This window comes from Pristiophorus japonicus, chromosome 21, assembly GCF_044704955.1.
Source record: "Pristiophorus japonicus isolate sPriJap1 chromosome 21, sPriJap1.hap1, whole genome shotgun sequence".
NCBI classification, from domain to species: domain Eukaryota; kingdom Metazoa; phylum Chordata; class Chondrichthyes; family Pristiophoridae; genus Pristiophorus; species Pristiophorus japonicus.
Window position 1 is genome coordinate 24,912,735 of NC_091997.1, and position 15,571 is coordinate 24,928,305.

General features: G+C 47.8%; 1 protein-coding gene across 1 annotated transcript in view; it reads right to left on the bottom strand.

Moving 5' to 3' along the window:
- Positions 1 to 15,571, bottom strand: part of adam11 (ADAM metallopeptidase domain 11) — a 192,240-nt gene that overhangs the window by 56,332 nt on the left and 120,337 nt on the right. Inside the window, exons 13-14 of the mRNA XM_070863906.1 lie at positions 6,621 to 6,705; positions 5,157 to 5,247 (exon numbers count right to left, since the gene is read on the bottom strand). Of these exons, the coding sequence (XP_070720007.1) occupies positions 5,157 to 5,247; positions 6,621 to 6,705 (176 nt within the window). The remainder of the gene's footprint in view (positions 1 to 5,156; positions 5,248 to 6,620; positions 6,706 to 15,571) is intronic.

Below are 15,571 nucleotides of genomic sequence, written 5' to 3' on the forward strand. Positions count from 1 at the left end.
CTGGAATTCAGGGTTACTACAGGCCATTGAGTAGGGGGGCACTTTGAGACATTTGGTGTTCGTGAAAGGTGCTGTCTCAATGCAAGTCTTTCTTTTTCTCAGCAAGTCACTGAATAAACTCAGTCAGTGGAGGAGCCATAGTTTAGGGTAAATCTCTTCCTGACATTTTTGTATCCTTAATACCGAAATACAGGCATTGGTTCCAGTGCCACAGTGTGCGAGCTGAATCTGTACATGGAGACCGTCAATTCCATGGATCTGTCAGTAGACTAAGCAGTTAATCCAGACCCAGTACTTCTGCCCATTAGGCCAGATTAGGTCAAGTAGCCCCATTTCTACTGCTGGGTCTCAATGGGTAGCTCCAAAGCTGAAACGTTGTGTTTGTTTCTTTGTATGACCATCCCAATGCTCCCCATGTCACCCAATGCCATTCACGTGAATAGGTTTTAACTGTGTGCAAGACATTGATCGTGTATGGACAAAGCCCTGGCTTTGTGTCAACTGTGGCTCAGTGGGCAGCACCCTCGCCTCTGAGTCAGAAGGTCGTGGGTTCAAGTCCCACTCCAGGGACCTGAGCACAAATATCTAGGCTGACACTCTAGTGCAGTGCTGAGGGAGCGCTGCACTGTCGGAGGTGCCGTCTTTCTGATGAGATGTTAAACCGAGGCCCCGGCTGCTCTCTCAGGTGGACATAAAAGATCTTGCTTCTTCTTTCAAAGCAAAGCGCAGCAATATGCCTCAGATGAGAGCACCCTACTGCACCGATGGGACATTGTACTCTAACCATCCTGTGGTCTCTCTGCATTTTAAATTTAACTCAGCTTTTTATGATTATAATTCTGCCTCCAGGGTAGTGCTGGGTAAACCAGTATATCTGTGCCATTCTGACAGCTACATACAGTAAGCAGATGAGAAAGAAACACTTGCATTTATATAGCGCCTTTCACGACCACCGGATGTTCCAAAACGCTTTACAGCCAATGAAGTACTTTTCTAGTGTAGTCACTGTTGTAATGTGGGAAATGGGGCAGCCAATTTGTGCACAGCAAGCTCCCACAAACAGCGATGTGATAATGATCAGATAATCTGTTTTTGTTATGTTGATTGAGGGATAAATATTGGCCCTAGGACACTGGGATAACTTCCCTGCTCTCCTACGAAATAGTGCTATGGGATCTTTTACATCCACTTGAGGGGGCAGACGGGGCCTCGGTTTAACGTCTCATCCGAAAGGCAGCAACTCCGACAGTGTGGCACTCCCTCAACACTGCACTGGAGTTTCAGCCTAGATTTATGTGCTCAAGTCCCTGGACTGGGATTTGAACCCACAACCTTCTGACTCAGAGGCGAGTGTGCTACCCACTGAGACACGTCTGACACTAAAGAGCAAAATGCTTTACTCTGCACCTAACCACAAGCTAAGCCCGGCCTTGGGAGTGCTCAACACTAGTCTGAGTGCCTGAAACGGGAAGCATTTAATCTCCGAGTACTATTATCCCTCACACTGAAGAGCAGAAAATTCACAAAAAAGATTTTAAGACACTCAGGATGCAGAGTTGGCTAGCATGCACTGCCACCTGGAGGTCAGATTTAGATGGCCGTCAGATCTGCTCTGGCCTCCAACCACCAAAGTGAATCAGATTGAAGGTGGTACAGAAACAGAATCATCACAAAACAGCTTGCCTGGCACTTAAATACAAGGTTCTCAGCTATGGTACATATATAGTACAATTCCGCCAGCTTCTAAGGTACCGAGATTTGTAGTAGTGTACATCTAGAATCATAGAATCATAGAACGGTTACAGCACAGAAGGAGGCCATTCGGCCCATCGAGCCTGTGCCGGCTCTCTGCAAGAGCACCTCACAGCTAGTCCCACTTCTTGCCCTTTCCCCGTGGCCCAAGAAAAATGATTCCTGCAGGTACTTATCCAATTCCCTTCCCAAAAGCCACAATTGAGTCTGCCTCCACCACCCTTTCAGGCAGTGCATTCCAGATCCTAACCACTCGCTGCGTAAGAGTTTTTCCTCATGTCGCCTTTGGTTCTTTTGCCAATGACCTTAAATCTGTGTCCTCTGGTTCTCGACCCTTCCGCCAATGGGAGCAGTTTGTCTCTATCTACTCTGTCCAGACCCTTCATGATTTTGAACACCTCTATCAAATCTCCTCTCAACCTTCTCTGCTCCAAGGAGAACAACCTCAGCTTCTCCAGTCTATCCGCATAACTGAAGTCCCTCATCCCTGGAATCATTCTCGTAAATCTTTTCTGCACCTCCTCTAAGACCTTCACATCCTTCCTAAAGTGCGATGCCCAGAATTGGACACTGTGCTCCAGGTGAGGCCAAACCAGTGTTTTATACAGGCTCTTCTAGCTATGATACATTGGATACGTTTTATCTAATGTGTGCTGTTTTATTATAGCTTATAACATGTAGTCGATGAGACGTGCGTGGCGTGTGAATCTCAGACGTGAATTGTATAGCAACTGGTTTGATGATTGGTATGTTTATTTTGAAGACGAAATAAGCTTCTATAGGCAATCCGGCTAACAGCGGGGCAGTATAGTGAATGAAGTGCAGGGACTTTAGGAATTCTCATTTTAAGCATGAGAGGGAGCGGGAGAGCGCGCGTGCAAGCGAGGGAGTAAATGTGCATGCGAGCGAGCGCTCCCAAGTGAGATTTCTGTTTTATTGAGTAGATTACTTGGATTCCGATAGGATAAAGCAAAAGAAATCAGAGCTTCCAAAACGGTTATTAAAGTTGGCACATAGCATGGTTTCATGTGCTATTGAATGTTGTTGAACCTTTAATTTGCTATTTATGAGCCAATATAACTGGAATTAGCAATATTGATATTAATACATAAAAATCCACAAACCACATGAACCTTCGGCACTGTTATGGTTCACAGGGTGGAGGATGTGATGCACAATAACATTCTCAGGGCTGGATTTTCGTTGTGCCTCGGAGAGCGTCTTGGAGGGGCGGTAATCGGTATGCAAATGATTTCCACTGGGGGGGGGGGGGGGGCCAGCTTCCAGCGCCCCGTTGGCAAATTTGGTGCCGGTTTTGCAGGGGCGCTGAGCAGTAGCGCCCGGGAGTGTCGCGTCGGTGTGCAACGCCCCCGTTATTGTCCTGATCTCGAAATTAGTTTCGCGCTGACCCCGTAAGCGCCCCGTAGCCAACCCGCCTGAGAAAACAGGCGGTCAGCGCTGTCCCGGCGATGGTGAGCGAACGACTGCATGGGGCAAGTGTATTGTTTTATTTTTGCGATTTATCTTTATGTGGGGTGAGCAAGGTATTGGGAATGTTTTTTGTGCCGATTTTTTTTTTCCAGGCAAGCCTCTCTTACGGCGCTCCGTACCCGGCTCTTTAGCTCGGGATTTTCAGTTGCTCAGCCGGCCTAGCGCCCCAAGAAAGGTGTGTAACGCCTCCCTTAGCGCTCCGCTCCGCACTCGGGGCCCAGCTGCTGAATCTTGTGGCTGCAGACGCAAACTGTTTCTGGATGCAAAATGTATCTCCCCGCTGCCATTACCGCCCAAAAAAGCCATCAACCGAAAATCCAGCACTTAATAGTTTGAGCAATTTAACCAAATCTGGCCCAACTTAAGACTCTCCTGGTTCTTTTCAAAAGGTGGTTGCACCCGGGATGTTACAGAATCACAGTGAACAGACTCACTCGGTTATTGCGCATTCCCAATCCAAACAATGCCACCGGCAGTAGGTGGGGATCAGACACCATTCTGGGAGATAGGGAAATCAGACAGAGAGCCCCCCCCGCCCCAGCCCACTCTCACTCACCCTCCCACCCCACCCCAGAACTGGGCGAGGGGGCAGTGGGCCTTCAATAAATAAGGACAGTTAGATTTACCACTGTAAAATAACTGCCTTTTGAAACGGCCCAGCGAGCCACTCAGTTTTAACAAACCGCTTTAAGTCAACACTGTGCGAGTACCTTCACCACACGGACTGCAGCGGTGGCTCACCACCACCTTCTCAACAGCCACAACAACGTGTATTCATATAGCGCCTTTAACACAGTGAAATGTCCCAAGGCACATCACAGGAGTATTAGGCGATAAAAAATTTAAAACTGAGCTGCATAAGTAGAAATTAGCGCACTTGACCAAGAGGTAGGTTTTAAGGAGCGTCTTGAAGGAGGAAAGAGAGAAAGAGAAGCAGAGAGGTTTAGGCAGGGAGTTCCAGAGGTTGGGGCCTAGGCAACAGAAGGCACGGCCACTAATGGTTGAGCGATTATAATCAGGGATGCTCAAGAGGGCAGAATTAAAGGAGCGCAGACATCTCGGAGGGGGGGGGGGTTGTGGGGCTGGAGGAGATTACAGAGATAGAGAGGGGTGAGGCCATGGAGAAATTTGAAAATAAGGATGAAAATTTTGAAATCGAGGTGTTGCTCAATGGGAATCTTAGGTCAGTGAGCATAGGGGTGATGGGTGAGCGGGACCTGGTGTGAGTTAGGGCACGGGCAGCCGAGTTCTGGATCACCTCTAGTTTACATCGGGTAGAATGTGGGAGGCCAGTCAGGAGTGCGTTGGAATAGTCAAGTGTAGAGGTATCAAAGGCATGGATGAGGGCTTCAGCAGCGGATGAGCTGAGGCAAGGGCAATGAGGAATGGCCAATAAATGCCAGCCTTGCCAGCGATGCCCACATCCCATGAATTAAAAATAATAATGCTGCTGTTCAAAAAAGGCAATTAAAAAAAAATCATATTTTTTTATAAAGTGTTCACCTCAGTCATGCGGAGAACAATTGTTTTTCTGTTCATACAGGGCTTGGATTCTAACGTGTCTGGCACCTCAACCAGATCCTACAAGGAAACATGAGAGGAAATGGTGCAGTTTTCAGAGTTGTATAAATACAGGAATTTACTTGGGGACTGGGGAGCAGCAATGTTCACCTGATATTCAAAGGAGGAGTGAGGCACAATTCTGGGAACTACAGACCAGTTAGCCTAACATAAAGTAATGGAAAAATGCTGAAGGGCTGGTACCAATGCTCATCTAAATAAGAAACATGATCGAAGACATTAAAATGCTGAGATGAATAATGTAGAGTTTCTGCTCCTATGTATAGTTATGATCCACCTTATGTGTTCGACTGTACAATCCGTGTAGAATTCATCCTTAAAATACAACGTACCGTGTCCTGTGCGCTGTTTATTCCACATCATCCCGAGGTTCTGGCCCAGGCTCTGAGCAAGTGTGATAGCCATTGCACCAGCATTTCCATACTGAAAAAAAACAGCCCAAAGTATAAAGCTTCAGTCCATAAATGAAAAAGAAGGTGCGAAATTGCCCCTTTTTATAGCCCCGTTAGCACATCCCTGGGGGCGTTAACGGGGTGCAATGGGGCTTTTGCCCGAGGGAGGGGGGGTGCTACTACCTGTCTGGAAATTGCCCCAGAGGTTTGGGAGTTTCTGTACCGTCAGCGCCACGTCCTGCGATTAGCGTCCAGACCTGCACACAACAGGCGATGATGTCATCGCCATGCGCGCCGATGTCATCGCCATGCGCGCCGAACCCTTAACGCCACTCGGGGGAGAAATTGCCCAGTAGACCGCGAGGCTGGCGGACAATCGCCGCCAGAGCGCCCCTTAAAAGGGAGGCCTTCAGCGCCCCGTGCCGCCATCGTTATTTGTCGGCCTGACAATGGCGGCCCATGCATTGACCGGGCCGCCATCGAGCATTCCGTTTTGGGTGCAGGGCTGCTGGCCCGGTCGATCGCCTCCCTGGTGGCCCAGTGACGGCCATTAAAGCCTTAATTTGATCAACAAGCTTCCTGTCCGGCACCTTATCAAACACCTTTTGACAATCCATCTACACAACATCCCCTGCATTTCCTGTCTCACTACACTGTGTTATTCACTGAAACCCTGCTGTCTGTCCTGAATTAATACATTTCACAAACAAATGTTGCAATGTTTGCTCCGCACCACAGCATTTCATCAGGAAGCATGCAGCGGCCCTTCCCTTTAATGGAAAGGGAGGGGCGCTGTAGCATGAGTGCAACGCGGAGCGCCTGCGTAGCGCTGGCCAGCTAAAGGGATCCTGCACGCTACAAGTGCCGCATCATGTCACAACACCCTGTGGGGCAGATTCCTGTCTTCACCACCTGGGCAGCAAGGTGGCAGGGCACAAACCCCCGGCCAATTTTCATGCCACCGATGTCAAGGGATTGTAAATCGGACGGGTTCTGTCAAGGGCGGGCGGCTTGCTTCATCGGTTTACCACCCAGATCGTGAAGAGCTAAATCTGCCGTTGTGCGTGTCTCTCCTGCGGTATCCCAGTGCTGAATTCAATCCAGTCTCTGCTGTGTCAAACCGGGCATCAGATTATGCAGCAAACCAGCTGATCCTTGCCATTGCCTGGAAGGATCCAGTGACAAAAAGGTTAATAGTTGCCGTCTGCTTTACTCTGAAGTGCTGATGCTACAGATTGGAACAGCCGATTGCAGGGTAGACGGAACGCTAAGTGCATTTTTGGTCGTGTGTGGAAACAAAGGGCGGGCTGTCATTTTTGTTCAAATGGAAAGTGGGGGTGGGGGGGGGGGATACAGACAGAACTGCAACGGGTAGCAAACAGGTTAAAAAAAACCCCAACAAACCTCATTGATGCCTCCTCCTTTAGATAACGAACAGATTCCACCAATGTAAGCTGTTGCACTGTGACTGCACTCAAATGTGCGGCCCCTGTGGATGAGAGAACCGGAAAGCAAAGTCAAGCTGGGCACACACGTCATTACTATACCGGAGGCGGTCTTTATAATGAAACGTTTTTCATAATCTATTATACTCTCATTACTGAAATGGTTTTTCCTTTGAAAATTTGTTTGAAGGGGTTGTTCAAATTACATACTGTACTTTATAAACTCACATCATATAGCAATGGACTAATTGGCGCTCTCACTGCTTCCTGCAGCATTGGAACCAAACTTCAAGGGAATCTAGTGCTCCAGTAAATACTTCTTTTATTTAGTACTGATATGTCCTTACTATACAGTATAAATGCACACGAGGCCCATGCTTGAGAGGTCAGTCTGTGACCTGTCCTTTATTCCTTAGCACTCAAGTGATCAAGGTGGGTGGAGCTTCCCCTTTTATACCTGAAGGTCCAGGTTAGGAGTGCCTCCCACCTAGTGGTCATTGTTCTCACAGTGTACAACTTAGGTCAAATTATACCTGGGTTACAATGATGGTTGAATACATGACATCACCTCCCCCGCAAAGTCTTATTGGGATCACAGGTTGAGTCTCTCTGGTGGTTTACGCTCTCTTGCAGAGCGCCTGAGTTGGGGCTCCGGTTGTTGGGCGCTGGCCTGAGTGTCTGCTGTTTGCGGTGCCTCAGGTCTATCGGGACTGCCCACAGTGACTGGGCTCTCCTCCCTTTGATTCCGGTGTTCAGTCACTTGTGGTGGAGTGAACTCTACATCGTGTTCTTCCTCTGCTTCTTCTATGGGGTTGCTGAACCTCCTTTTTATTTGATCCATGTGTTTGCGGCAGATTAGTCCATTGGTAAGTTTAACTACCAGAATCCTATTTCCCTCTTTGGCAATCACAGTACCTGCGAGCAATTTGGGCCCTGCAGCGTAGTTGAGGACAAAAACAGGATAATTTACATCAATACATCGCGCCCTCGCATTCCTGTCACGGTAGTCATTTTGTGACTGGTGCCTGCTCTCAACAATTTCTTTCATGGTGGGGTGTATAAGGGATAGCCGGGTTTTGAGCGTCCTTTTCATTAGCAGCTTTGCAGGTGGAACCCCTGTGAGCGAGTGTGGTCGGGATCTATAGGCCAACAGGAGGCGTGATAAGCGGGTTTGTAGGGAACCCCCTTGGATTCTGAGCATCCCCTGTTTGATTATATGCACTGCTCGTTCTGCCTGGCCGTTTGAGGCCAGCTTGAACGGTGCCGTACTGACATGGTTAATTCCATTGCCTGCCGTGAAGTCCTGGAATTCAGTGCTTGTGAAGCACGGGCCATTGTCGCTGACCAAGACGTCCGGTAGACGGTGAACAATGCCCGTAGACTTTCTACCATGGCAGAGGCTGTGCTTGAACTTAAAATGACACACTCGATCCATTTGGAGTAGGCGTCTACTACAACCAAAAACATTTTTCCCATGAAAGGACCCGAGTAATCCACATGGATGCGTGACCAAGGCTTGGCAGGCCAGGACCAGGGGCTAAGGGGGGCTTCCCTGGGCGCACTGCCCAGCTGGGCACACGTGTTGCACCTGCAAACACAAAGTTCCAGATCTGCGTCTATCCCTGGCCACCAAACGTGTAACCTGGCAATTGCCTTTATCATGACAATGCCCGGGTGCTCATTGTGGAGTTCTCTGATGAACACCTCTCTGTCCATCTGGGGCATGACTACGCGGTTTCCCCACAGCAGGCAATCGGCCTGAATCGAGAGTTCATCCCTGCGCCTGTGAAATGGTTTAAATTCCTCAGGGCATGCCCTGTACGTGGCTGCCCAGTCCCCATTCAGGACACATTTCTTGACTAGAGACAATAGCGGGTCTCTATTTGTCCAGACTTTAATCTGACGGGCTGTCACGGGTGAGCCTTTGCTTCCGAAAGCTTCAACAGCCATGACCATCTCAGCACCATGCTCAGTAGCCCCCTCAGTGGTGGCTAGTGGGAGCCTGCTGAGTGCATCAGCGCAGTTTCCGGTGCCCGGTCTGTGCCAAATTGTATAGTCATAGGTGAGTGCCCACCTCTGTATGCGGGCCGATGCGTTTGCATTTATGGCCTTGTTGTCGGCCAAAAGGGACGTTAGGGGTTTGTGATATGTCTCCAGCTCAAATTTCCTGCCAAACAGGTACTGGTGCATTTTCTTTACAGCATATACACATGCGAGCGCCTCCTTTTCTACCATCCCTTGGCCCCTTTCTACCTGGGACAGACTTCTGGAGGCATAAGCTACCAGCTGTAACTAACCCTTGACATTGACATGCTGCAACACACACCCAACACCATAGGACGACGCATCGCACGTTAACACAAGTTTCTTACATGGGTCATATAGCGTTAACAGAGTGTTGGAACATAACAAATTGCAAGCTCTATTAAAAGCCCTTTCCTGGCTGTCCCCCCAGACCCATTCGCGACCTTTGCGTAGGAGCACGTGTAGCGGCTCTAGCAGCGTGCTCAATTTGGGAAGAAAGTTACCAAAATAGTTCAGGAGCCCCAGGAACAATCGCAGCTCCGTCGTGTTACGGGGTCTGGGTACTCTCTGGATCGCTTCCATCTTGGACGCAGTAGGGCTGATCCTGTCTGCTGCTACCCTCATCCCCAGGAATTATACCTCTGGAGCTAGGAAGACGCACTTCGCCTTTTTCAGTCGCAGCCCTACCCGGTCCAGTCTGCGTAGCACCTCCTCCAGGTTGTGGAAGTGTTCTTCAGTATCGTAACCCGTGATGAGGATGTCGTCCTGAAAAACCACCGTCCCTGGAATCGACTTGAGGAGGCTTTCCATATTTCATTGGAAGATTGCGGCGACCGAGCGAATCCCGAAAGGACATCTGTTGTACTCAAACAACCCCTTGTGTGTCGTGATCGTGGTCAGCTTCTTCGACTCACTCGCCAGCTCCTGGGTCATGTAAGCTGAGGTCAGGTCCAATTTTGAAAAAAGTTTGCCACCGGATAGCATCGCAAAGAGGTCCTCCGCTCTCGGTAGCGGTTACTGGTCTGACACCCAATTGATGGTGGCCTTGTAATCACCACATATCCTGACCGACCCATCCGCCTTGAGCACCAGCACAATCGGGCACGCCCAGTCACTGAATTCGACTGGCGAGATGATGCCTTCCCTCAGCAGGCGGTCCAATTCGCCTTCTATCTTTTCCCGCATCACGTACGGCAGCGCTCTGGCCTTGTGGTGTACTGGCCTGGCGTCCGGGTTTATGTGAATCACTACCTTGGTCCCCATGAAAGTGCCGACGCCGGGTTGAAATAATGAGTCAAATTTGTCCAGGATCTGTGAGTATGATACTCGCTCCACAGAGGAAATTGCATTGACATCGCCCCATTTCCAGTTCATGACAGCAAGCCAACTCCTCCCCAGTAGTGAGGGACCGCCCCCTGGGACAATTCAGAGTGGGTCACGACTACCGTGGCGCTGCCTAGCACCGGAATGATCTGCTTTATGTAAGTTCGTAGCTGTGCGTCAATCGGCGATAATTTTGGTCTCCTGGCCTTGGACGTCCACAACTTTTTGAACTGTTTGATACCCATCAGGGACTGGCTGGCCCGCGTGTCTAGCTCCATTGATACTGGGATGCCATTGAGGAGCACTTTCATCATTATCGGTGGCGTCCTGGTGTATGAATTGTATACGTGCTCCACATGGACTCGCTGAACTTCAGCTTCCAGCGATTTCTCCCAGCATTCACTTCTGCAGGTATTTTGCTCATCTCTGCAAACTCCGGCTGAGTGTGTGCCTCCACACCTCCAACATGAGCTGTTGTTTGAAACAAAAGGTCCCTTGCCAGTCGATCGTCCCTGACTGCCCCTGTGACTGTCCTTGAATGCGCCATTAACAGGTGTTGATGACCCCATTATTGGCCGCATTGTCCCTTGCAATGAAGTGAATTGCCGTTCAGCTTGCCATTGTCTCTGTCGAACTCCCCCTCTGGGTTCGATTACATGTTGGGGCATGCCTGATTGCCCTTGTCTGCCTGGAGAACTGTGTGCTGCTTTAACAATGTTAAATCTCTGTCCAAACCATTCCTTAACACAGTACCTCTCGTCTGTTCTGCTAGTGGCCATGCTCGCGTGGTTTAAATCACAGTTTCTCGTTGCCATTGATACGTCCTTACTATACAGTATAAATGCACACGAGGCCCATGTTTGAGAGGTCAGTCTGTGACCTGTCCTTTATTCCTTTGCACTGAAGTGATGAAGGTGGGTGGAGCTACCCCTTTTATACCTGAAGGTCCAGGTTAGGAGTGGCCACCTAGTGGTCATTGTTCTCACAGTGTACAACTTAGGTCAGATTATACATGGGTTACAATGCTGGTTGAATACATGACAAGTATATTTAAATAACTTTACTTAATTAATTCTTAATGGTAATTAAAGCGTATTCTGAAGGTCCTAGGGTATAACACATCTCCAACTTGTGGCAATGACCAGAACTCGCTTGAAACTTTGTCCTCAAGTGTCAGCTGTAGCTCAGTGGGTAGCACTCTCACCTTAGAGTCAGAAGGTTGAGGGTTCAAGTCCCACTCCAGGGACTTGAGTGCAAAAATTCTGGCTGGCACTCCAGTGCAGTGCTGAGGGAGCGCTGCACTGTCAGAGGTGCCGTCTTTCAGATGAGATGTTAAACCGAGGTCCTGTCTGCTCTCTTGGGTGGATATAAAAGATACCAGAGCACTATTTTGAATGGCCAATATCCCTCAATCAACATCACTAAAAAACAGATGAGCTGGTCATCATCACATTGCTGTTTGTGGGAGCTTGCTGTGTGCAAATTGGCTGCTGCGTTTGCTATATTACAACAGTGACTACACTTCAAAAAGAAAAGTACTTAATTGGCTGTAAAGCACTTTGAGATGTCCTGAGGTCATGAAAGGCACTATTTAAATGCAAGTCTTTCTTTCAAGACAGCCAATTAATGGGATTATGAATGATATCCCACAAGTATTCATAATGTATTGTGTACTTGTACCTTTTTGAGCTGTAAAGTCAGAGGTTACAAGGAGCAAGTTTTCTTCAATGGCACTTTTGCCCTAGTGCCTGACAGTCAGCTATAGTCACAGGTTTGACACAAGGCATTCGGCATACTCCGAGGGGCTCAAATCGTTCACCTGACACCAGCACCTTCAGGAGAATGTGATATTTCGTTACACTTCCCATCACCCCACAGATCAGAGTCTGATCTATTTCTTTTGCTGGTATCCAGAGCGAGGATCATTGTACACAAGTACAAATGTAAATCGTTGTACCCATGCTCCTGTGTGCGAGGGAGTCCACATTGTGTGCGTCATAAAATAGCTTTGATTATTCCAAAGACAATGGGCTCGATATACCCTATGTTGTTACCTCTATTCACACCCCCGGAGGGGCAGCAATGGCGGCGGGGATGGTTTCCGGGCGGCCGGCCAGCTCCCAGCGCCCCACCGGGAAATTAGTTGCCGGTTTTGTGGGGGGTGCGGAGCAGCACCGCCCGGGAATGTCAAGCCGGTTTGGAATGCCACCGGTTTCGACAGCGCGTCGATTTTTGTTTGATGCCGACCCTCTAGCTCCCTGTCGCGCCCCCTAGTGGGAGCGCCCAGAAAACCAGGCTGTCAGAGATGTCCCGGCAGCGGTGAGTAAAGTTAGTAATGAATGAGGCAAGTTTTATTGTTTTGTTTATTTTTATCTTTGCGATTTATCCTAATGTGGGGTGGGCAAGGTATTGGGAATGTTTTTTGTGGGGTGTTTTTTTCCCCCACGGAAGCCTCTCTTCAGGCGCTCCGAGGCCAGCTCTTTAGCAACGGATTTCCAGTTGCTCAGCCAGCCTTGTGCCCTAAAAGAGGTAAGCAACGCCTCCCTTAGCACTCCGCCCCACACTCAGGGCCCAGATGGCAAATATTGTGGCTGCAGACGCAAACCATTTCCTGCCGCAAACTTTACCGCCCCGCCGCCATTACCGCCCCGAAATGACCAGAACCGAAAATCCAGCCCATTAAAGTAAAAACTACCACAATTAAAGGATGTTTTAGAAAGGGAATGAAAAATTGAAGTTATGCTGAATTAAACAGATGGAGGTAATGTGAGTGAGGAGGAATATTCTACTGAGGAGAAATGGAATGGGGGTTAACTTCATTTGGTAGTGCACGGGTTAATGCACGTATAATATTCCTTTTGCTCACCATTGTAACAATCATTAACATAACTAAATGAATAGGTTAATGCCTGTATTGCAAGCGTTAGCAGGAGTTATACACCAGTGCGTTCACTAGTACTCTAGTGGAGGAGATGAATTATTGCTGGGCTGATTATTGTAGAAGCACCAATAGCTTTTTAAGACCAGGCAATAAACTTTCATCAGAAACAGCCTGGATGAGTGAGCTCGAAAAGCACTTGTGATCCCCCCGATCCTGATTTATCCAAGATGTTGCCACGTCTCATTAACTGAACAATGAATAAAAACCTTTCATCACCAATTTCTCTACTCATTCTGGCTTACTGCATTTGGCACGATTTGTATTGGGTCAATTCACTGATCCTACAACAGGAAGCCTTACCTGACTGGAGTGTGGGTTGGAGATTGGACTACAACACCGTAGCGCACAATCTCTTAAATGTGCTCCCGTTGACTGAGGCTGGTGGCCCAGGATTGATGAACAATAATGACAAATGAACTCTAAGGTAATCCATTTCTCATGCCATATGTTCAAGCATTGTAATGACTACCCAGTTCCTATTGCAGACATTGGCTGTTAAAAGAAAGACTTGCATTTATATAGCGCCTTTCACGACCACCAGACGTCCCAAAGCATCTTATAGCCAATGAATTACTTTTTGGAGTGCAGTCACATCAATGTAGGAAACATAGCTGCCAATTTGCACAGAGCAAGCTCCCACAAACAGCAATATTAATAATGACCAGATAATCTGTTTTGTAGTGATGTTGATTGAGGGATATTGGCCAGGAAACCAGGGATAACTCCCTTGCTCTTTTTCAAAATAGTGCCATGGGATCTTGTACATCCACCTGAGAGAGCAGATGGGGCCTCGGTTTAAAGTCTGATCTGAAAGACGGCACCTCCCACAGTGCAGCACTGCACTGGAGTGTCAGCCTAGATTTTTGCGCTCGAGTCTCTGGAGTGGGACTTGAACCCACAACTTTGTGATTCCGAGGCGGGAGTGCTACCCACTGAGCTACAGCTGAATTTAGCAGTCAGAGAAAATCATTGTCCATGTTACAAAACGGTGCAACGCTGAAGGACGAATGACCTGGCATTGACTTAGATACTTACTTTGGTTGACCCAAATCCATATAAGACACCAAATGTGGAGCCAAACTGAAAGTCCCAAAATAATAAGCAAAAGCAACAGTGCAAACCCAGATCTGTCTTGGCTCCAAAGTTGGAGGATTGCACCAACAAGAATTGCCAAATATACCATTTTACTGATTCTCTTTGAAATCGCTCCTCTTTTGACAGAATGCACTCCGTTGTCAGGAAGAGGTCGTGCTGCTTGACTATAATCACCAAACCCCTTTAGTTCCTTCAGACTGCATAACCCCAGCACCTGAAAACAATCCTTTGCAATGGATGGATGCACTCATTCATTCTCCCATATCTGTAATCAAATGCATGGAGCTATGAAGGGCAGCCATTTTGAGATATTTTCACCCCTGATGGGCCAAAACACAGAAAGCTTGATTTTAGGCACAGCCCATCGAGCCAGATTCAGAAATGTTTCAGAACAGAAATGTTTTCCAGGTTTAATGAAATTTATAAGAAGTCATCCACTGTAATGCACTACTGTTGTGGTTAGTATTCACACTGCTAACCAAGATTCACTCTGTGCATATCAATGACAGTCTGGAAGCAATGTGTGACTGACAGTTAAGCAGAGCATCTGAATTTTTTTAAGCTTTGCTACAAATTAGTTAATGCGATGGTGTCTCTGAACTCTTCCCCAACTGCAGGCTATTAAATGGTTCTACTGCCTATATATTTACCATAGTTTAAAGAGAGACAAAGCTTTTATCATTAACCAAAAACACTCTAATGCAAATCAATCTTATGCACTCTCATCGAAAATGGACAAGGTGATGTCAAGGTGACTGCAGTGGCCTTACTAGAGATCAAATTATCTCAAATTAAGGTCAGAGTACTTTCTAAATGGTGAAAAGCTCAAAGCAGTGGAGGTCCAAAGAGACTTGGGGGTCAATGTTCACACATCATTAAAATGTCATGGACAGATACAAAAAAACAATCAAAAAGGTTAATGGATTTATATCTAGAGGACTAGAATACACGGGGTTGGAGGTCATACTGCAGCTATACATCAAGGTCCCTTGAAATCGAGGAAGACTTGCTTCCACTCTGAGTTCCCAAGTGACTGTACAGTCCAATACAGGAATTGCAGTCTCTGTCACAGGTGGGACAGACAGTGGTTTGAGGAAAGGGTGGGTGGTGAGTCTGGTTTGCTGCACGCTCCTTCCGCTTCCAGCTATACAAAGCCCTGGTTAGACCACACCTGGAGTACTGGGTTCAGTTCTGGGCTCCATATTTAGGAAGGACACATTGGCCTTGGAGGCAGTGCAGCGTAGATTTATTAAAACAGTACCTGGACTCCACAGGTCAAATTCCAAGGAGAGATTACACAAACTAGGGTTGTATTCTCTGGGATTTAGAAGATTAAGTAGTGATTTAATTGAAGACTTCAAGGTATTAAGAGGAACTGATAGGGTAGAGAGAGAGAGAGAGAGAGAGAAACTATTTCTGCTGGTTGGGGAACCTAGGACTAAGGGACATAGCCTAAAAATTAGAACCCAGGCCTTTCAGGAGTGAAGTTGGGAAACACTGCTACATGCAAAGGGTGGTAGAAGTTT